Source organism: Gopherus flavomarginatus, chromosome 15, assembly GCF_025201925.1.
Source record: "Gopherus flavomarginatus isolate rGopFla2 chromosome 15, rGopFla2.mat.asm, whole genome shotgun sequence".
In the NCBI taxonomy this organism is placed as follows: Eukaryota; Metazoa; Chordata; order Testudines; family Testudinidae; genus Gopherus; species Gopherus flavomarginatus.
The window spans coordinates 21244785-21267170 of NC_066631.1; the positions used below are offsets into that span (position 1 = coordinate 21244785).

General features: G+C 40.8%; 1 protein-coding gene across 2 annotated transcripts in view; it reads right to left on the reverse strand.

Moving 5' to 3' along the window:
- The window catches only part of ADGRD1 (adhesion G protein-coupled receptor D1), a 249784-nt gene that overhangs the window by 80770 nt on the left and 146628 nt on the right, over positions 1-22386 (reverse strand). For both annotated transcript variants that reach the window (XM_050923502.1, XM_050923503.1), the window contains one exon: positions 4263-4366. In XM_050923502.1, coding sequence (XP_050779459.1) covers positions 4263-4366 — 104 coding nt within the window. The remainder of the gene's footprint in view (positions 1-4262; positions 4367-22386) is intronic.

The following is a 22386-nucleotide window of genomic DNA, read 5'->3' on the forward strand; positions in this document are numbered from 1 at the left end:
AAGAGAACACACTTTCTTAAAAGCTTTCTGCACTTTTGCTTTGTTTCCCCACCAGAACCAGGAAGTGAAAAACCTCCACTTGCCTGAATATTTCAGATCCTCAACATAATTTGATTCTAAAAAGAGAAGAAGATTTAGGGACAGCAAATTTTCTTATTTAATCCAATGCCTGTCAGTCCCTATCTATCAGTTTTAACCATTTCAGTAACTGGGCTGGATGTTTGGCATCATGAGTAATAGTACTGTCTGTATACAAAGATAGGTATTTCCATCTTTCCTACTCATCTCACCGCACTGCCAACTGCTCATGATGATATGTCGTATAATGCCCACCACCAGATGACACAATGACACAGACTAGGTGGAAAACAAGTATAGCTTTTTGTCATGTTGGCTTTTTTTGTCATCATTTTAGCCAACACCCAGTTATTGAAGAGAGATAGAGGTCTGTCTATGTCCTACAAGTAATTCAAAGAGACAACTTAGAATCATAGAATATCAGGGTGGAAAGGGACCTCAGGAGATCATCTAGTCCACTCCCTGCTCAAAGCAGGGCCAATCCCCAGACAGATTTTTGCCCCAGATCCCTAAGTGGCTCCCTCAAGGATTGAACTTGCAACCCTGGGTTTAAGCAGGCCAATGCCAAATCTCTGAGCTATCTCTCCCCCCTTAGTGTTGCACAGTGCAAGTCTCTCTCTAGTAATGAACTTCATATAGATATAAACTGAAGCATCACCAATCCAGAAAGTAAGTAAGGCTGCAACACTCTTCGAAACTGATTATCTGTTGCCAGTGTGTACAGAAGCGAAGAATTTGACAGATTCTACTCTGCTTAGCTCACAGCCATTTAAAACTAGTTTGCAACATTTCCCTTCAGTTGTCTAATGAGACTCTGTCCTCCAGCAAAAAACTAATAACATTATTTTAAGTGGCATGGCATGGTTTCAAAGAAATGCTATGTGTGAATGGTGTAACTCAGCCTTGTGACTATAACCTGTGTCCAAGCTCTTCTTTTAAGCCTTCTGATGTCTCCCATTTCCCTATGGGTTCCATAGCCCAGGTGTCTTCCTGGGAGCTGTATGAAGTAACAGACCTCCTTTCCTTCCCAAACCTTCTCCCGTCCGCTGTTGGCTCTCACAGTCAGAAGCAGTGAGGGATCCATGGAGTAGATCTCCCACTAGCAAAGGCGCTGACTGCCCAAGAACACATATGTAGGCTTTGGAGCCCTTTGGGAACTGGCGTTTCCATGTGTTATATTATCATAGTGCCTTCGAACCCCAGCCTTGCACAGTGCGTCCATGCATGACCCGGTCAGACCGTGAGACTTAGAAGGAATATCACAAACTAAATAAACATGACAACTAATGGTTTGTTGTTGGTGTAGGGCAGTAAACGCCCCATATAATCCAGCTTCTGAACCTGGTCCTCTTAACAGGATGCTCAGAAATTACACTTGGGTGGTCAAATCATCCCTTAAATGATTAGGAGGCAGTTGGTCTAGTGGCTAAGGCCCTGGACTGGGCTCAACGGACAAGGATACTGTTCCCAGCTCTGCCACTGATTTGCTGTGTGACCTTGGGCAAGCCACTTCCTCTCTCTGTGCCTCTGTTTCCCTTCCCGCCCTTTGCCTTATGTATGTAGATTGTAAGCTCTTTGGGGCAAAGACTGTAGCTTACTGTGTATTTGTACAGAACCTAGCACATTGGGCCCTGAGTTCAGTTGATACTACTGTTATACAAATAAAAAACAAACAATGATACATTTCATTGAACAATGAAACGATTTCATCCTCCTAACTGTCTCAAATGCTCAACGGCAAAAGTCTTCCAGTACAGAGAGACCACTAAAGGACTTTCACATTACTAACAGGAGGCTGAAGTTGTGCAGAGAGCTTTAACACAAGCACTGGAGTGAATTTCACTTGGTTTGTTGGATTTGTTTGTTCCACTAAGGGACCGTTGGAAAACAAGGCCAGCAGAGGTAGAGTAACTGCTTGAAAACAAAAGGTAGGATGTGATATAATTGTTTCAGTTCTGTGTGAAAAATATATGCCAAATTCATATAAATTAGAGACAGGAAAGATTTATTCCATCATCTTGCCCATTCCTATCTGCCAATGTAGGATTATAGTCTATTGAGTATTTTATATTTCAGCGTCAATTCTAAAGTTATACATAGAATAGTAGGACTGGAAGGGACCTCAAGAGGTCTAGTCCAGGCCCCTGCACTCATGGCAGGACTAAGTAGTATAAAGCATCTTTTAGACAATAAAACTTGAGATCAGAGTCTAGGCTATAGATTCTTCAGAAGAGTAACAGGCAATTTGGGGATGTTGGGGTTTTCTTTAACTATGTAAATGACATTTTAACCCATTTTCATTTTTAACAATTAGTTTCTGTGTTAATGTAGTTGTACCTGGTATCTTTCATAGCCAAATCATCTTACAGCTCTTCACAATTAACTACACTGGACTTGCTTTTCATCTCACTGACACAGATTAAACCAGGAGTAACTCCAGTGAAGTCAAAGAAGTTACATCAGAGTGACTGAGCGGAGAATCAAGCCCATCATTTCCATATTTTTATAATGCTGCATTGTGCTAGTATCTACAGGTGAATGACTTGTCTATGAATATGGAAATGCAGCAGTAATTGCTACAGCCTCAAATTATATTATGAATCCAACCTTGGGAGTTTCACTCTTTATCTGAATTCTCACTGTGGTAAACAAAATTGGCTGGCATTATATGGGTCCTTTCTGAGTGCATCCTATTCTCATTTGCATGACCTTGGTTTTTGGCCTCTATACTACAGTGTGCTGCCCAATGTATTTTGTTCAGTGTCTAAGTCAAGGGTCAAGTAACACAACTCAGAAATTGCTCAGGCTCACTATAAGATTTACTCAATCTTAATTTTAGGTACAATTTAGTGTCAGCCACTTAAAATATGAAAGAAAAATAGTGTGCAGGGAAATCCAGCTAGAAGAACGACTAAGCATTTTCCTATATCTAGTTGACAAACCTCTCTGAAAAAATAGTGGGTGGAATTCACTCCTGTGCAAAAGACCATGCAAGACTACTGCCCTGCATCAGTCCCCAGATAGGTCACTAGTGAGCTGTATTAGCTCCCTAGAGAGAAGCTGATTAGCAATTACACCGTTACCCTCATAAAGTTGCTTTTAGTAAGATTGGGGAAGTGTCTTCACAGAGATAAGACAGCAGCAAGCAATGATGTATTCTCAGCAGATTAAAAGCAAAAAACAGGGTAACCAAAAAATAAAAACTCTTCCCAGCCTGGTGTGAAATTCATCCCAAAGCAGAGGGGCCAGCACAAGTCCTATGCAGCACTTCACCCACTTAATCCCCGAGGGCGAAATTCTGGCCAGGGGTGCCAGAAGAGGGAGGTCCATGGCCCCATCACTTTTTACCAGCTGTAAGGGTGAGCGACAGGGGAGAGGGACCAAAAGGCCAAGTAGGGGGTGGGGGCAGAATCTTGGGGGAAAGAGGTGGCACATGAGTGGGGCCTCTGGGAAAGAGGCAGCGCAAGGGTGGGGGCTCAGGGAGAAGGGATGCACGAGGGGTAGGGCCATGGTTCAGGTGCCAGTGCCGCCCCTCTCCCTTTTAGGGAACATCCGCCATTCCTGACCCCAGCCCCATTGAAGGCAACTGCAAAACTCAAATTGACCTCAAAAGGTGCAGTGTTTCACCCTGAGAGTTCAAGTGGTGCTGGTGCGGAGGTTTTGCCACAGCTTTCTCTTCTCTCTAGGCTTTCAGTGGCTGTTCTAATAACCCCTTCCCAAATGCATGCAGCACAAGAGGATGGGAGACAAGAAGGAAGAATTGCCCCTGCATCTGTCATGCCTCTCTATACAGCCTTGCTTCAGATGAACATAAAGGCAAATGTGAAGTCCCAATCCTGCAGTCCTTGCTCAAGCTAAACTCCCATCAGCCTCAGGATCAGCCCTGATACCAGCCGCAAACCCTCTTTTCAAATTCTAAAACCAGGGCAAAACAAGGATATATATTACAAGGATGTAACTTGCTATTTAAAGACCTTCCCATCCTGGGAAATTAAATTGAGGAACAACCAGCCAACTGTTACAAATATATGTGCAGAATCTAATTAAAGGGGCTTAGGGAATTAATAACCTTTGAACACCTGAAAATATCCAGTTTGGTGGTCTGAAATGAAAATGTTGGCATTAAACTGCCAAACTTTCGGGGTTATATTTGCTCAGCCAGGTATACAGTTAAAATTACTCACGACAGTATAGCAAACGTGACCAGAGTGATAGTCAAACAGAAGATGGATAGGGAGCAGCCGATGTAAGTAATGGATGACAGCACCATCTTGTGTTGAGTCGTCAGCTGTGCAAAAAGGGAAAACAAAAATGTAATATATTAATTGATTTAGTATAGAGAACCAATATCCTGGTGAAGGTCTGCCCATATGTGGTAATTCAGGTAATGTGACTTTGTTCTTCCTTAGGCCTGGTCTACACTACGAGTTTATCTGGAATTTAGCAGCGTTAAACTGAATTAACCCTGCACCATCCACACAATGAAGCCCTTTATTTCCATATAAAGGGCTCTTAATATAGATATCTGTACTCCACCCCGAAGAGGTGCCATTTCGAATTAGGGTTAGTGTGGCCCCAATTCGATGGTATTGGCCTCCGGGAGCTATCCCACAGTGCACCATTGTGACCGCTCTAGACAGCAATCTGAACTCGGATGCATTGGCCAGGTAGACAGGAAAAGCCCCACGAACGTTTGAATTTTTTTCTTGTTTGCTCAGCATGGAGCGCTGATCAGCACAGGTGACCATACTGTCCCAGAATCAAAAAAGAGCTCCAGCATGGACTGTATGGGAGATACTGAATCTAATCTCTGTATGGGGAGAATGCCAATGGGTGGGGAAGACTGCGGCAACTATGGTATAGCTACCCACAGTGCAACGCTCTGGAAGTCGACGCTAGCCTCGGGACATGGACGCACACCACCGAATTAATGTGCTTATTGTGGCTGCGTGCCCTTAACTTTATACATCTGTTTCCAAATATCGGTTTCTGTAAAATCAGAATAATCCCGCAGTATAGACATACCCTTAGACTGCAGCTCCACCCCAATCCACACATCCCTATATCAGCAATTTCTAGCAAGAGAAATGTATTGAACTTTCTGAACCTAAAGTCAAACACCAAGGGCTCTCAGATTTCTGTGTCATTTTGGTTCCTCTCTTGTATTTCAAAGACTGTATTTCCTCAAAAGAGGTTAGGTTCAATCTACATTGCTGTGATAGTGTCAACCTTGAGATTAGATAACACAACAGAAAGCAGTTTATCCAGGCTGCACAAAGGCAAGGGTTGTTTAGCTTTTTTTAAAGCTTTTATGACACTTTGGCAATTGCTTTCACAGTGCAGTAACTTACATCACTGTGTAAATGCTGTCAGTGCTCCACAATAGTGAGACCTGACAAGCCAAGGTAGTCAGTAAATCATGGTTGCTTCTGGGTGGTTTCCAAACAATATTGCAATCTTTTTATGAATGATATTTTTAGTGCCCATTAAAGAAGCCAGACTGACACTAGTGATATGACGTCCTCCATAGAATTACAGAACAAGCAAAAGCATGGGCAGCAGAAATGTGAACCTCTCACATCATCCTCAACTCTGACCTGGAGAGACCTTCTGTAGGGGCAAAGAAGGAATTCAGTTCCCATAAGCACTGAATCTTTGGCCTCTCCATGTTAATCAGGGTGATCAGTAAGGTGATGCATTTCTTGACATGGATATTTTCTAGGTCCTCATGGCAGGGACTCTGGCTATACCTACATTATGGATCTTACAGCGGCACAGGTCAGAACGTTCTCCTATGTAGCCGTTCTATGCCAGCAGGAGAGAGCTCTCTCATTGGGATAATTAAACCACCCCCAATGAGCGGCAGTAGCTATGTCAGTGGAAGAGAATCTCCCGCTGACATAGTGCTGTCCACACCAGTGCTTTAGTCGATGAAATTTACATAGGTCAGGGATGTTTTTTCACACCCACTGACCAACAAAAGTTTTGCCAACAAAAGTGCTAGTGTAGAACAAAGTCTCTGTTTCTGCTGTTGATCATAAATTATTCAGGAACAGTGTTTTCATTTTCCATGTAAAGTCCTCAGTTTGGGGGAAAAGTGACAAGAAAAGCCACATCTAGTTAAGGGAACCAGGCACTATTAACACATAGTAAAGGATAGCTGGAGAGAGGACAGTTTTCCCATCCTGCAAGAACTTAAAAGAAACAAAAAAAAATTCTGATCTTAAGTCAGTTAAAAAGTCATTAACTCAAAAATTTTTCACAAGCCAAAAAGGCAAAATAAATAAATAATCAATCATCATCATCATCTAGAACAGGTCAAACAAAATGTTTTGTTTAGATAATTCGAAACATTTCATTTCAATTATGGCCTTTTCACTTTTTTTAAAACTAACCTATAAATTAATTTATATTTCTAAACAAAAAGTTATTTTAAACCAAAAAATGAAATGTGTCACTTGAAAAATATAAAAATAGGGATGTTTTAATAATCTTGAAACTTTTTTGGCATAATTTTTTCGACGTGGGAAATTTGTTGAAACTGATCTTTCACCATGAAGGGTTTCAGTTTCAACAAATTAGCATTTTCCAACAAAAAGCATTTTGACAAAAAAATTTCTCACCAGCTTTAATATTCAGCTTTCCATTAAAAGTCCTTTGAAAGGGGAGGAATAAAATCCCATATTCTTATGCAGAAGCAACAGTTCATTCTAAACAGAGTCAATAACGATGTATTTTGTAGCTATATATTTTTGTACTGTAATTACCCAACAACACTACCAATTCATGTGCAGTAATTTTTACACTGGCATGGATTCCACCCTTGAGAAAAAGCGGTGGAACATTAAATGATGCAGTGGCACAGCAGTGAGACAGATAACTGTTGCTATGATACGACAGTCCCTAGGAAATGTGATATGGCCTCTTCATATTTTCTCTTTCAGCCAGAGACAAGACACATTTCTTGCCACTGACTTGGTTAGCACCAAATATGGAGCCAAAATGCTGGACCACAGAGAGGGGTGCACATTAATCCTGCAAAAACATCCCAACTGTGCCCCCTGTGTGCTGCCCCCCCGCAGATTACTCCTGTAATACAAATAGTTTGTGTGGGAGGCTGGCAGAGTTTAGGAGATGTTTCTGGATCAGGGATGTGCATGCTCAAAACATACAGACCATATCAACTGATTGCTAGGACATTCATGTCTCTTGTTATGGGTGACCTGTAGGACCATAGGCTTTGAGGGAGCCAGGATTTTACAGTATAAGTTTCAACTGGATAAACAAGACCACGGGGCTCAGCATTTCCTAGTGGTTAACAGCTCTGCCTTGGGCTGTCCATACCTCCAGCCAGACATCAACTGCCAGAAAATGCCCAATCCAGAGGTCACAGCTGCTCATCAGTGATTGAAATTTACACTACCATGGGATACTGTTTGCATTCAGGAATGCAGATAAGGGCTGTAAGGTAACCTCTTATTATCATGTCTGGAGAGAGAATATGTGAGAGACAGAGGATCCACCTAGTGGAAGTAAATAAACATAGATTTGATTTGATTTTTTTTTATAAAGGTAAAGCTTTCTGTTTCTTCACTCTTGTTAAGATAAAGATAAACATGAATTACCTAACAGGCCTTTTCCATCTCTAATTTTTGAGTCTCAGAAATTATCCACAGTAATGAATTAAGACGACATATACACTCCAAATCACCAAACACCTCTCACTCCTATTAAAGGCAAAGAGAGCTCCATGCATCTAGGATTTCCAAGCTTGAACCTGTATTCTTCAGAACAAGGAATGAAAAGAAAACTACTGTCCACAACAACAGTTGATGTGAGGAATACATTAAAACCTAAAATGGTTCCAGTTCTGTGAGGTGGCAGAACCCTCAACTCACTGAAGCTATGGAGATTTGAAAGTATTCAGCATCTCAGGCCCGTAATAAATCCCCAGCTCCATTTTTGAATGACATGCTTGTGGCAAAGCTCTGGTACTCAATCTTCCATTAAAATACTCCTTCAGCCTCATAGATATGCTGAGTAAAATACTCCTTCAGCCTCATAGATATGCTGGAAAAAACATGTGTTCAAACACACAAACTAAACCATCAGCTCAGAGACAGACAAGGGGAAGTTTACATGCCAACTAGTAACGATACTGATCAATGGGCCTGGGTATTACACAGAAAAGCTCTTTACCAGATGAATTCCTGGGAGTGGGATGCGATGCTACAGGAAGGCATCGGATGATCTCTAGGGCTCAAGGCCTTATTCCAGAAGACTGGAATAACTATGGAAAATGGTGTGGGAGAATGGATAGACCATATTTCAAGCATCAGCTCTTTACTTTCTTCTCACACACACCTGTTGTTATCTCAATGACACGTACCAACCAGACATAGATCTCATTATGAAATATAACATACTTATTTTTTTAAAAGGGGACCTGGAACCACAAATGACCATGCACCATGAGTTACAAAGAAACAGTTTCCTGAGGGTGAGGGAAAAACAGTGTATCATTCCTCATGCACTGATTTCATTTTAATTTTTCCCCTCATCATATTTTTGTGGATTTTTCAGATCTTTAATATCGCTTATTGCATGATATTAAATTCAAGCAGGTAACCTTGCCAAAAAGGACAGATACCTAGCGATACAATTTTGTAGTCCAAGACAAAAATGACCATCTGTTCCATTAATGATGCAGCTAGATTGTACTGTGCTATAAGGCTTTATTTTTCATTTCAAAGAAGCTAACTAAAGAAAAGAAGATTAAAAAGCATCAAAGGCAACACTGAGCAATCTGCAAAGAATTCTGACGAGACCAAGGCTCAGGATTGTTCCATTTCACCAAAGAATTTTTCCTTGCTTTTGACTGATTTTTCTTCATGACTTCTCTGACTGTATGGGTCATTTTCATACTGCGTAACATTCTGTAGAAAGTTGAATTACTAAGAGACAAGTTGATACAGCCTTGAGTGTTAGTCATCATAAATACATAAAATACAAACATTTCCTAATGTCAGTCTTTACAGATGCTCAAAACGCCAAAACAAAAGCTCATTGTCCAGATGATCTCCCATCTTTTCCCCATGTTGACAGCTTTCACCCTGAAAATGTCCATAACTCTATAGAGAAAACACCCAACAGTTTCATAGTTGTATCCATCTAGAGTATTATTTTCTGTTAATATTTTTCCCAGTTATTTAATCATAAGAAAGAAAAGTCAGTGCATGGCTGTAAAAATTTTATCTCTAAGTTTCGTGGGACTAGATGACTCCTGAAACAAAACTAACCTGGAAATCCTCAGGCACAACATTTATTCTCTTCTCTTTATCATGATGATGATAATGAAAAAACAAATACAATTTTACTCACTAATCAAAAATATTACCCAATGCAAGTTATAATTGTTGTTAATATTAAAAATTATTTATTTAGAAAACATGACCTCTGGGAAAAGGTTGAAAGAATTGGCATCTCAAGTCACAGAGGAGAAGCTTAATGGGCATGGGACAAAAATATATAAAAAATTGTTCTAAAGATGAGAAGGATCAATTATTCTCCAGGTCCACTGAGGTAGGAAAATAAGTATTCAGCTTAGCTTGTAGCAAGGGAGATTTAGTTTGGCTATTAGGGGAAAAAAAAACTTTCTAGCTATAAGGATAGTTAAACCTGGTACTGGTTACCTAGCAAGGTTGTGGAATTCCTATCATTAGAGATTTTAAAGAACAGGATAGACAAACATCTGTAAGGGATGTATATTTAACCCTGCCTGAGCATAAGGGGAATAGACTAAATGACCTCTTGAGGTGCCTTCCAGCCCTATAATTCTATGATGGGAGAGAAAGTGCCTTTCACATCTGTGTCACCGGTTCAAATCCAGCTAAGGTCAACAGTAGCTGAAAATTGTTACAAAATTAATTTGTTGATATAAATCCAGTTCCCAACAGAGACGTGCCAGATCACAGAAACCACCGGCATATATGGCACTAACTGGCAATCATGTTGGGGATCCCTTCAGATTGTTGAAAGACTGAATGGACTGTGGAATTATGAAGTATTCTCTCTGGCCCCTCCAGGTGAGAGCTGGGGCACATTACACTGTGCTTACCCAGGCTGTATCTATTCTGTGTTTAAACAAAAGATTCAGTCTCCTGGGCCGTCAAACTAGCATTCACTGATTCCCTAAATCAGAGGTTCTCAATAGGAGTGGGGGGGAAGAATGTATTTTGGGGGGTGGGGAGGCGGCGGCTTTAGGGGAAAATAATCTTACTGCACACAGCAAATTTTACCCAGAGCAATGAATTAAACTAGGAAAACCGATTCCTCCAGACATATCAGGTCCTCAGATGGTGCTGTGCATTTGACTCTAAGGATGCTGTGTGTTTTGACGGATTTGTTAAGCTTGCCCAGCATTATACAAAGTTGTTTTCGCCATGACGCAGCGTGCACATTTATTTGTAAGCATCAACCACAATCACAGTGTAGATTTGCTCTTATTACAATGGATCATTGGCTCTGTCTGAATCAATGCCTTACTGTTTTTAATATTTAGTGAGAGTTGCATGTTTTGTTTTGTTTTGTTTTTAAATCAGCATATGTGCTTGGGTGGTGAGCAGGGGCGTAAACGACGACAGACACAAAGAAGGGGGGTACAATCAAATAAGTTTGAGAACCACAGCTCTAGAGTCTCAGGGCAGTGGGCATTGTTCAGGACTCTCTGTTCTATGCCCCTTTCTGGATCCCTTGTTTTGGGCCTTAATCTGTACTCCTGTCCCTTTTTTCTCATCAACAATTAGTTGATCCCCATGTTTTCTTTGGACTTTTCCCCAGATATTTATTGGTTTTGTACACTGGGACCAAACAGGCCAGAATTTTTCACAAGCACTAAATTAAAACAATTGTTTTTTAAAAAATATCATAATATAAAATATTTCTCTTTAGAGACCGTCAAAGTGCCAGAGGGCTGAGTTTCCAAACCTTATAGACTTGTGTCATGTTTTGTCAGCTTTGATCCTGAAGACATCTGTAACACTATAGACTACAGCTGACAGTTTTACAAGTATAGCCACCAAAAGCAATGGCATTTGCTGATTTGTTAAACTATTTTGTCCTTTTTCTTTCCAATTATCAGTGTCTTTTTTTTAAAAGACAAGTTGCTGACTTTAAAAAAGAAAAAGGCCCAAAAAAAAAATAGTGATTTTAAAGATCTTAAGAAAAGATCCCTGAGCACAATGCAATCTGTAGAGAATTTTACCCCAAACTAGGGTTTACATTTTATAATGTTACTTACTGGTATGAAATACATCCTGTGTTTTGACTTGTGTGGTGAGCCAAATTATTTAAGAATGGGAAGATCTGTGTTGGATTTGGGGTTGGGTTTATTTTGCTTTTATATGGTACATACATAAAAATATGAGGCTGGTTTTTTCCCTTGACTGGCTGGTAGAAATGAGGGGCATGGTAATTATAGTCTTGCTCTGAATGCGGCCACAGTAGCAGGTTATATTTCATTGCCCCCTCTCGTCAGCCTTTATAAAAACCTTCCTTCTCAAAAGAAGCATTAATATCATGAAGTCACCTATAATTACATATTTTGTGACCCTATTTGTACAACTGAACTGTGATCTACCACGAGACAATCTGGCTACTGCATCCGAGATGTAAATTGACTCTAAATAGCTGCCAACCAAAATAAATTTCATGTGAAACCATTTTTCCCCCCTGTTGGGTTACAAACTAGGAACCAACTGCCCTATTGCAACTGCACCTTTCAAATGCAATCTTAATCAAATTAAGAAAGCGATGAATAATTAACTTTGGTGGCAAGAGTATTTCAGAGACATTGCAATGCTGGCCCTGGCTGATGAGGCAAATGTTTCAGATTGCCTCCAGAAAAGTTGCTAAAATTGAATTTCAATCCAGAGGGGCCTTTATTTATACAGTAACAAAATACCACCAATACTAATACAAATTGTTGATTTCCTTCAGCTTGCCAGAGCACTTTGCTTAGGGACCTTGCACCACAGTTTTCAAATTAACATTCTGAGCTTACTTTATAAGGCTCACTTTGGAAATAGACCTGCTGAGACCATAAGTATGTCTTTGACATGCACAAAATGAAATCTAGGGTGAGAATTTGTTGGGAGGAGTAAGCACATAATTTACTGGCATTGTACAATTTCTACTTAAAGAAGAAAAAGTCCACCACACAGAGTCAACAGACTCTTTTTTAATGAAACCACAATTTATCAGATACCAAAAGAGTAAAGTGAAGGAGCCACTATGGCATCTGAGAGTCACACTATGCAGAAGGACACAACAGCAGCTGTTTCCAGCAGCCCTACTTTTGAATTCATGTTCTCCATTAGCTCGCTGTCTCGCAGTGATCAACATAAAGTGCTACCGAGGGGACTTGTCACGTTTTAAAGGAGCATTCTCTTCACAACAGCCCAGCTGCTTATTAAAAAAGTTTTCACTGTGACATGTCAAATCTTAAAGTCTCCAAAGGTTTCTGCCGCGTTATTAATTAGCATTTTTAAGAGACCTTGTAGTCTTTTAAAAGAGTTTTGGGCAAGATGTCATCAAACAGTAGGTAATCTGCTCATTAAACTTTTCACACAGTGAGGTTTTCATTTAAATGAAGCTATAAGGAAGAGCAGTAGGGAGGACGGAGCCAAGTTGCAAAGAAAAACTATTATCAGATTATTATAGTGTTTGGAGAACACTGAGGCAGATATTTATAAGTCCATCCTTGTAAGTCTGGTTATATAGCACATATTATTTTGCTTCTTTCTTTGTTTTTCTCTTTATTTCTTTCAGGCCTAGGGCTTACAATGTTTTCAGCCAATCTGGTTTTACTAGTAAATCTAGCACAATATTTACAGTAATATTTACCCTCTGTTAAACTGAAGAAGCTACTTTTGCCCACAGACCTGGAAGCTACATATCTGATCGCTTCTTCCCTTTCTACTTCTAGCAGAATAGACTTGATACCTCTTCTTCTTCTTCTTCTTCACAATTAAGGGTCTGATCATGGAAGTCCATGGGAGAGGCCCACAAGGGGAAGAAAACTCAGTGAGGGACCATTCGGTTGGGGAAAGAAGGGCTGTGTCTTTCACAAAATTCCTAGGCTGAGTTTTCAAAGGAGGACAATGGAATTAGGTACCCAGATCCCAAAGAAAGAAAGAAAGAAATCTAGCCTTTTCCAAGCTCTGCCAGCCCTATAAAAAAAACCCAGAAGACAGAATTGTGGTGTGTATCTCTGTGAACACTCACTGTTTAAGTCTTTTGTGGGAGGAGAAAGCAATAAAAATGTAGCACTATCAACATGGAAAGTAGCAACTTTATTTTTCCCAGCTTGGGTCATGGGGTAAAAGTAAGCTCCATTCTGTTGCTAGAGCAACAGGTTCCTATACCACAAGCAGATGTGGTCACTGCTGGGTACATCTCTAGAGGAGCAGGCATCTGTGCCAATTAACAATATAGTTTGCCAGAAGAAATACAAAACCTTGGCTCCTTGGGCTTCTAGGACAAGTGAAAACCAAGCTAAACCAATAGTTGTGCTAGTTCAAAGTAGCAAAGACTGTTTATATCTTCATTGTAATTCCACAGTATCTGCTCTAAGACAGCAAAAAATCGTTTCAGGACATGAGTGTCTCTGTAGTGGTATGCTCCTGCTTTGTAATTTGTGCCTATGCCTGTGACTGCACACCCAGCCACACAGAGAGAGCCACAGATACAGATGTTCTCATGGTGCCCTTTACACCAAGCAGTGCATTGTAGTTTGAAGGGCAGATTCTGTCCTATGGCCTCTGTGAGAGACAGCACAGAAGTCACAGATTTGGGGGTCAGGATAATGATACCTTTAGGTCATCTTTGAGTCCTCTGGATTCTTAACTGCTCCAGAGACCAAATCGTCACCTGACATAATTTACAGAAGCCTCAAAGCTGCTCTAACTTATGGCAGCCTGCCCACAGCTGCTTATGGATTGCACTGCAACCCAGAATCCTGTGGCACTTGGTACTAGGGCCCTGACCCAAGCATGCCCATACACCAGGGCTTATGGGTGAGAGCAGAGGAAAGCAGCACACAGTCGTTTAGGCTGTACATATACTGCTCCTGCACCAGGGAAATTTTCCCCAGATCCCTTGCTGTTTATTCATTGTCTCTGTATACCATTATACATGTAAGGGCCAGAGGTAGGGTGGAATCACCCATTAAGTGTCCTATGATGTGATTCAAGTCATTTGGAATCCAAGTGCCATATTACAAATGTTTTTGGGAAGAAGACCCAGAAGAAGACAACTTAGTCTGCAAAAAGAACAATTGTCCAAATGATAGAGTGCATTGATTTGGACCACCCACCCTTGTTGTGGAGGATGCCCACATTATTTTGCTCAATATGCAGATTAAAATGACATTTTTTAGTCAATATTCATAATTCAGAAGAGTTTACTTAAACTACATTAGAGTTCTTTTAGGTTTTTCTGCCCTTCCAAAAATTAAAGACAAAAATCAGTGAGCTTTCTCCTCTGCCATTCGAAATTCAGTACTCGCCAAGAATCATAGAATCATAGAAGATTAGGGTTGGAAGAGACCTCAGGAGGTCTCAAAGCAGGACCAACCCCAACTAAATCATCCCAGCCAGGGCTTTGTCAAGCCGGGCCTTAAAAAACTCTAAGGATGGAGTTTCCACCACCTCCCTAGGTAACCCATTCCTGTGCTTCACCACCTTCCTAGTGAAATAGCAATTACTCTGTCATCTGAGTATCAACAAATATGTTCTAAGGAGAAATAACCTTAGTTCACCAATGCATTATTCTAGTTTTGTCCCTATATTTCTCCATGGAAATCATGATGGCAAGCAGAGAATACAGGAGAACGGATCATGAGGTATTTATGGAGCATGGGCAAGTGGCCCCCATTAAAATGAATGGAGTTACGCTGGCGCAGAACTGCAATAGCGTGGTAGAGGAATAATGCCCGAGATTAAAAAAAAATTAATACATTCAACTTGTAGGGGGAAAAAACTGGTATCTAATAAACATGATACACAGAAATCCCAGCTAAAATAAAAAATTGCATAAGACACCTCTAAGGACCAATGCCATTTTCAGAAAAGGGTTTGTTTTAATCCAAGGGTCATTTTATCTCCAATGATAACATTTAAAGTGGGGGGGGGGAATCTGTTTATAGAGGAATTCTGGAATGACTACAAGGGAGATGGCAGATTTGTCTTTGTTCACTGGATGGGTAAGGCTTATCCAAACTGAAAAGACCTGTTTGGCTACTACTGTCACCTGTCATAAAAAGGGGACAAAAAATATGTCAGTGCTTACCTAATTTTCAAATATGCAAGACAAAAGAAAAATGACTGAGCTAGGACATTTTCACATCCCCAGCAATGAGACACTGGCTGAAAAGTATAATTGCAACACACCAGGGATCAGAGAGAAAGTCATTACAGTTCCATTTTATTGTCCCATTACTTATTGTCCCGTAACAGCACATAATCTGAATTTCAGTTTACTACAAAGTTTGAGAAGAAAGGCTATAATGTTAGACTGCAATTGTTAAGGTTCTTTGAGTGTGGCATTTAATTAGTAACAACTGCAGTATCTGCTTTCAGGAAATAATGTTCCAAACCCAGGCATTTACACATACACACTTTATTTAAACGTGACTGTGGTGTCACCTATATTGACCTGTAACAGTAAAAAAATAAAATCATCTACTTACCTTCAAAAAGAGAATGTTATGGCTCTGATTTTGCAGTTGGATCCCTACAGCCAGGCCTCTGTGCCCCTTTAGAGCCCCAGGTGTCCTATAGACACAACATAGTTCCAACTGCAGGATCTGGAGCTTAATATTTTTTCCCCTTCATACACGCTTTTGTGGTTCCTGACAGATAGTCTGAACCACACTGATTGATTTCCCTTCTGAATTATGGAACAAGCACTGCAGACTGTCAGGTTGAAAAACAAAGTCATTTGTTAGTTACAGAAATGCAAAAAGCTTCTTTAATAATCTGAACACTATTTCTACTGGGGATTTTAACATTTTTACTTTGACTAAGTACCAAGCAATTTCTCACAGCTATGGGTTACCTAAAAAGGATCTATAGAAGCAGACTAGGCTAAATTCATCTGGTTTACCACGGACTTCAGTGGAGTTGATGAGCTGGATTACGCCTGCTTTATGTCTGAATAACAAAAGGATTTTGCTCTGTTTTGTGTAACTTTCCTTGATATTTTACTCCTGTGGCAAATTCCTTCCTCCAGGGGTATTACAACGAATTTCTACAAGGAAGATTTCTAATGTTTTATTTGGATGTAATCTCTATCATCAAGAATTATTAAAAATGAAAGAATGTTTAAATGCAATTAATTTTGTAGTATACTGTACATGTGTGGGTCTGTGGTTATTTGCAAGCAATGACCTCATGATGTGCTAGTGGTGCTGTACAGGGTTCTCTGTTCTGTGTTCGCTGCTGGATCCCTCATGCTGGCCCTGGGACCTTCACTCCAGTCCCTGTTTTCTCATTGTTTGTCCCTCATATTCATTTGCTGATTAGGCTCAGTGGTTCCACCTCCCTCAGTTGGGGAAGGGGTCTTTCAGTTTGGGGTGGGACTGGGGTCACCCATGCCAGTACCAACGATAGGTACATTGGACTATTGAACTAGAAATGTCAATCCACATGTGAACTTCAAGTGAGTCATTTTTACTTCTGCACAGATGGAGGAATCTCTGTCAACTCACTTTTTAGAGTCACCATGTCACGTGGCACCATTTCCTTTCAACCATCAACTAGCATTTACTCAGCACAAAGCCCTGGTGTTTTAACATTCATCTCCCATGCCTTTTGGATTCTCAGTAATGCCAGAGAGAATGTGAAAGGAGAGGTACCACTTGGGAGAAAATTCAGATGAATGCTCTAGGACTCACAAGAGTACTGTTATGTCACACTTGTGCCAACCTCCTGGCCATCAAGGCTCCTGTTTTGCTGCAGAAGCCAGCAATTCCCTTTCAAATGGTGTCTGAGCACTGATATCCCCAGGTGTCCACCCTCATTTGCTAAGATGACATTTATGTGACAGATGGTACAAATAGCCTGGCATGATGTGCATTTGTTGGATCATTGTAAAAATAAAAACTGCCAGACAGCTAGCATGTTCCTTGGCACCAGACAGAGGGCACCGCTGGCTGATAAGGCTAAGTGGAGCTGCCCAAAATAAAACAATTGTCCCTTAGCTTTCTTTGGACCGTGGCTTGCTCATTATTTTTTATTTCTGCTGCCTGCGAAGCCCCTTGTGACAGACATGCTGCCCCTCAGCGGGAATTTCTTTCAGCATTAGATTTATCAGGCTCCAATTTAACTCCTCCTTTCCACCATATGCATATTTTATGCTCCTCATTCTTACTCTGTGCTTGAAGCTGTCAGATTATTTTGGGCTGGATTTGCTTTAACTGGCAAGGACTGTTGTGTCCTGGTGGTGGATTGGGGCGGGGAAGTCCACCACCACTTGTCTTCATACGGAGTTTCAATAGGAGTGCTGCCAATGGAGGCTGCTGAGGAGAGGCGCTGAGAAAATGCTTCCCCACATCAACACAAATACCTCAACATGCACTGCTACCCACCTTTCAGGCAGTGCTCACTCTCTCCAGGCAATAGGAAGGATTGCCACCATAATTCATTACTGCAATCACACCCGGGGGGCATGCCTCTGTGGGTGCCTTGCACTCTGGTTTATGCTAGCAAATGCAAACTGAAGTCAAGGTAAACCTAACCTTTAATTCTCTTTAACTAGGTGGAAGATCTCTTTGGCTGTCATCACTGAATTGATGTCCTGCTCTCTCCCTGAAAGGTAGGATAGTCGCCATTATGAGCCTGATCCAAAGCCCACTGAAGTCAATGGAAAGACTCCCACTGGCTTCAATGAGTCTTGGATCAGGACCCAAGCCTGCAACAGAGTACAGTCTCCTAGACTGAGCAAGGAGTTACAAAGCCAGGAATTCCTGAGATCTTAGCTTTGTTACTGACTTGCTGTGTGGCTTTGGACAAATTGCTTAGAAGGGGGCTGGTAGTATTTACTGAACTTCCAGGGTTGTTGTCAAGATTAATTAGTTAATATCTGCCCAGCATATTCAGAATGCCCAATCTAGGCAGACAAAGCAGTATATATGGAGGAACTAGAGTTACTGGTGCAGGAAGTGAAACCAGATATTATAGGGATAACAGAAACATGGTAGAATAGTAGTCATGACGGGAGTACAGGTATTGAAGGGGATGTGCTGTTTAGGAAAGACAGAAACAAAGGCAAAGGTGGTGGAGTAGCATTGTATATCAATGATGAGGTTAACTGTAAAGAAATAAGAAGGGATGGAATGGATAAGACAGAGTCTGTCTGGGCAAAAATCACATGGAGGAAGAAAGCTACTAGAGCCTCCCTTGGGATAGTGCTTGGGGTGTACTATAGACTGCCGGGATCTGATTTGAATAGAGACTGCTAATGTTTTTAATGAAGTAAATACTAATGGGAATTGTATGGTCATGGGAGACTAAGTGCTAAATAATAATAATAGGGCTCAGATTTCCTGGATGCGATAGTTGATGGATTCTGTTCACCAAGTAGTTGCTGAACCAACAAGAGGGGATGCCATTTTAGATTTGGTCTTGGTGAACAGTGAGGACCTCATAGAAGAAATGGTTATAAGGCACAACCTTGGTCCGAGTGATCATGAGCTAATTCAGTTTAAACTAAATGGAAGAATAAACAAAAAAAATCTGTGACTAGGATTTTTTATTTCAAAAGGGCTAACTTAAAAAAATTAAGGAAATTAGTTAGGGAAGTGGATTGGACTGAAGAACTTGTGGATCTAAAGGTGGAGGAGGCCTGGAATTACTTCAAGTCAAAGTTGCAGAAACTATCAGAAGCCTGCATCCCAAGAAAGGGGAAAAAATTCATAGGCAGGAATTGTAGACCAAGCTGAATGAGAAAGCATCTCAGAGAGGTGATTAAGAAAAAGCAGAAAGCCTACAAAGAGTGAAATATGGGAGTGATCAGCAAGGAAAGCTACCTTATTGAGGTCAGAACTCGTAGGAATAAAGTGAGAAAGGCCAAAAGCCATGTAGAGTTGGACCTTGCAAAGGGAATTAAAACCAATAGTAAGAGGTTCTATAGCCATAGGAATAAGAAGAAAACCAAGAAAGAAGAAGTGGGCCTGCTAAACACTGTGGATGGAGTGGAGATTAAGGATAATCTAGGCATGGCTCAATATCTAAACAAATACTTTGCCTCAGTCTTTAATGAGGCTAATGAGGAGCTTAGGGATAATGGTAGGATGACAAATGAGAATGAGGATATGGAGGTAGATGTTACCCACATCTGAGGTAGAAGCCAAACTCAACCAGTTTAATGCGACTAAATCGGGAGGCTCAGATAATCTTCATCCAAGAATATTAAAGGAACTGGCACATGAAATTGCAAGCCCATTAGCAAGAATTTTTAATAAATCTGTAAACTCAGGGGTTGTACCGTACGACTGGAGAATTGTTAACATAGTTCTTATTTTTAAGAAAGGGGAAAAAGGTGATTTTTAAGAAAGGGGAAAAAGGTGATCCGGGTAACTACAGGCCTGTTAGTTTGACATCTGTAGTATGCAAGATCTTGGAAAAAAGTAGTCAAGGACATTGAGGTCAATGGTAATTGGGACAAAAGACAACATGGTTTTACACAAGGTAGACCATGCCAAACCAACCTGATCTCCTTCTTTGAGATGTCAACAGATTTTTTAAGCCAAAGGAAACGCAGTGGATCTAATTTACTTCGATTTCAGTAAGGCAATTGTTATGGTTCCACATGGGGAATTATTAGCTAAATTGGAAAAGATGGGGATCAATATGAAAATTGAAAGGTGGATAAGGAACTGATTAAAAGGGAGACTACAACGGGTCATACTGAAAGGTGAACTGTCAGGCTGGAGGGAGGTTACTAGTGGAGTTCCTCAAGGATCGGTTTTAGGACCAATCTTATTTAATCTTTTTATTACTGACCTTGGCACAAAAAGTGGGAATGTGCTAATAAAGTTTGCAGATGACACAAAGCTGGGAGGTATTGCCAATACAGAGAAGGACCGGGATATCATACAGGAAGATCTGGATGACCTTGTAAACTGGAGTAATAGTAATAGGATGAAATTTAATAGTGAAAACTGCAAGGTCATGTATTTAGGGATTCATAACAAGAATTTTAGTTATAAATTGGGGACATCAGTTGGAAGTAACAGAGGAGGAAAAGGACCTCGGAGTATTGGTTGATCACACGATGACTATGAGCCGCCAATGTGATATGGCTGTGAAAAAAGCTAATGCAGTTTTAGGATGCATCAGGTGAGATATTTCCAGCAAAGATAAGGAGGTGTTAGTACCATTATACAAGGCACTGGTGAGACCTCATCTGGAATACTGTGCGCAGATCTGGTCTCCCACGTTTAAGAAGCATGAATTCAAACTGGAACAGGTACAGAGAAAGGCTACTAGGATGATTCGAGGAATGGAAAACCTGTCTTATGAAAGGAGACTCAAAGAGCTGGGCTTGTTTAGCCTAACCAAAAGAAGGCTGAGGGGAGATATGATCGCTCTCTATAAATATATCAGAGGAATAAATACCAGGGAAGGAGAGGAATTATTTAAGATCAGTACCAATGTGGACATAAGAACAAATGGATATAAACTGGTCATCAGGAAGTTTAGACTTGAAATTAGATGAAGGTTTATAACCATCAGAGGAGTGAAGTTCTGGAACAGCCTTCCAAGGGGAGCAGTGGGGGCAAAAGACATATCTGGCTTCAAGATTAAGCTTGACGAGTTTATGGAGGGGATGGTATGATGCAATAGCCTAATTTTGGCAATAAATTATCTTTGACTATTATGGTAAATATGCCGAATGGCCTATGATGGGATGTTAGATGGGGTGGGATCTGAATTACTACAGAGAATTCTTTCCTGGGTGTCTGGCTGGTGAGTCTTGCCCACATGCTCAGGGTTTAGCTGATCACCATATTTGGGGTGGGGAAGGAATTTTCCTCCAGTGCAGATTGGCAGAGGCCCTGGGGGGTTTTCGCCTTCCTCTGCAGTGTGAGGCACGGGTCACTTGCTGGAGGATTCTCTGCACCTTGAAGTCTTCGAACCATGATTTGAGGACTTCAATAACTCAGACATAGGTTAAGGGTTTGATACAGGAGTTGGTGGGTGAGATTCTGTGGCCTGCATTGTGCAGGAGGTCAGACTAGACGATCATAATGGTCCCTTCTGACATTAAAGTCTATGATTCTATGATATGGCTTCATTTATAATAGCCTTATTTTTAATAACACAATTACAGAGATAAACAGATTTTTTTCCTAGCTCGAGTTCCAAATTCTAGCCATATTCTGACTTTAATTACATCCATGTAACTCCACTAATGTAATGAAGGGGAAAATTTGGCCTTTAAAGACTATTTGGCTTATCTTTGTAGGGTTCTTTTTTTTTTTTATTAATGCTTACTAGTTACAAAATTCTAGCAAATGTTATTACTTCTCAACCTTAAACCAATATGATAAATGTGTTTCAGTCAGCAAATCCGAATGTCAGCCAAGCATGATATGGACATAGCAGCAGAGTGATAAAGACACAAATAATTTCAGCTTCGCCTGGTGCCAATTCATCATTAAGCTAACAGACCAGTGCCAGCCTAACATCTGAGTGCCACATGGTTGCAAATTTTTCCAGCATTGTTATTTCTTTCCTGAAATAAAATTTTTACAAGTATTAATTCTTGGCATTCAATGAAGGCAGCTGAATTATATAAATGGCTGTTGAGCTGATCAGCAGTATTATTAGTATTCTTTCTTCACACTCAGGGCTCTGGCAAGACTTTTCTTTGTGTCTCTTAGCTGTTGCTCTAACTAGTTTGAAATATGCACTGGTAGGCCAAGCTCTCAGCTTCAGCTAATGGCACTCCAAGCCCCTGTTCACCATGAACTGCTGCCCCGTGCACTGTAATAAGGGTGCTGGTTCATTTCGGCATGTATAGCGTAAGCCTCCAGATTTTAAAATTTACATCTTTATCTCACTGTGTTTCAGTTTCTGCATCTGCAAATGGGGATATGGATACTTTCCCATCCCTGCTGGCATAAGTTAGAGCAGCTCCCAGGCTGGTCAAACCTTCCCTGGGGTAGAGGAATAGCCAGAGAATCAAGGACCCATAACCAGTTCCCTGATAGACCCCCAGCTGTGCTGAGCTCAGCCACAACTA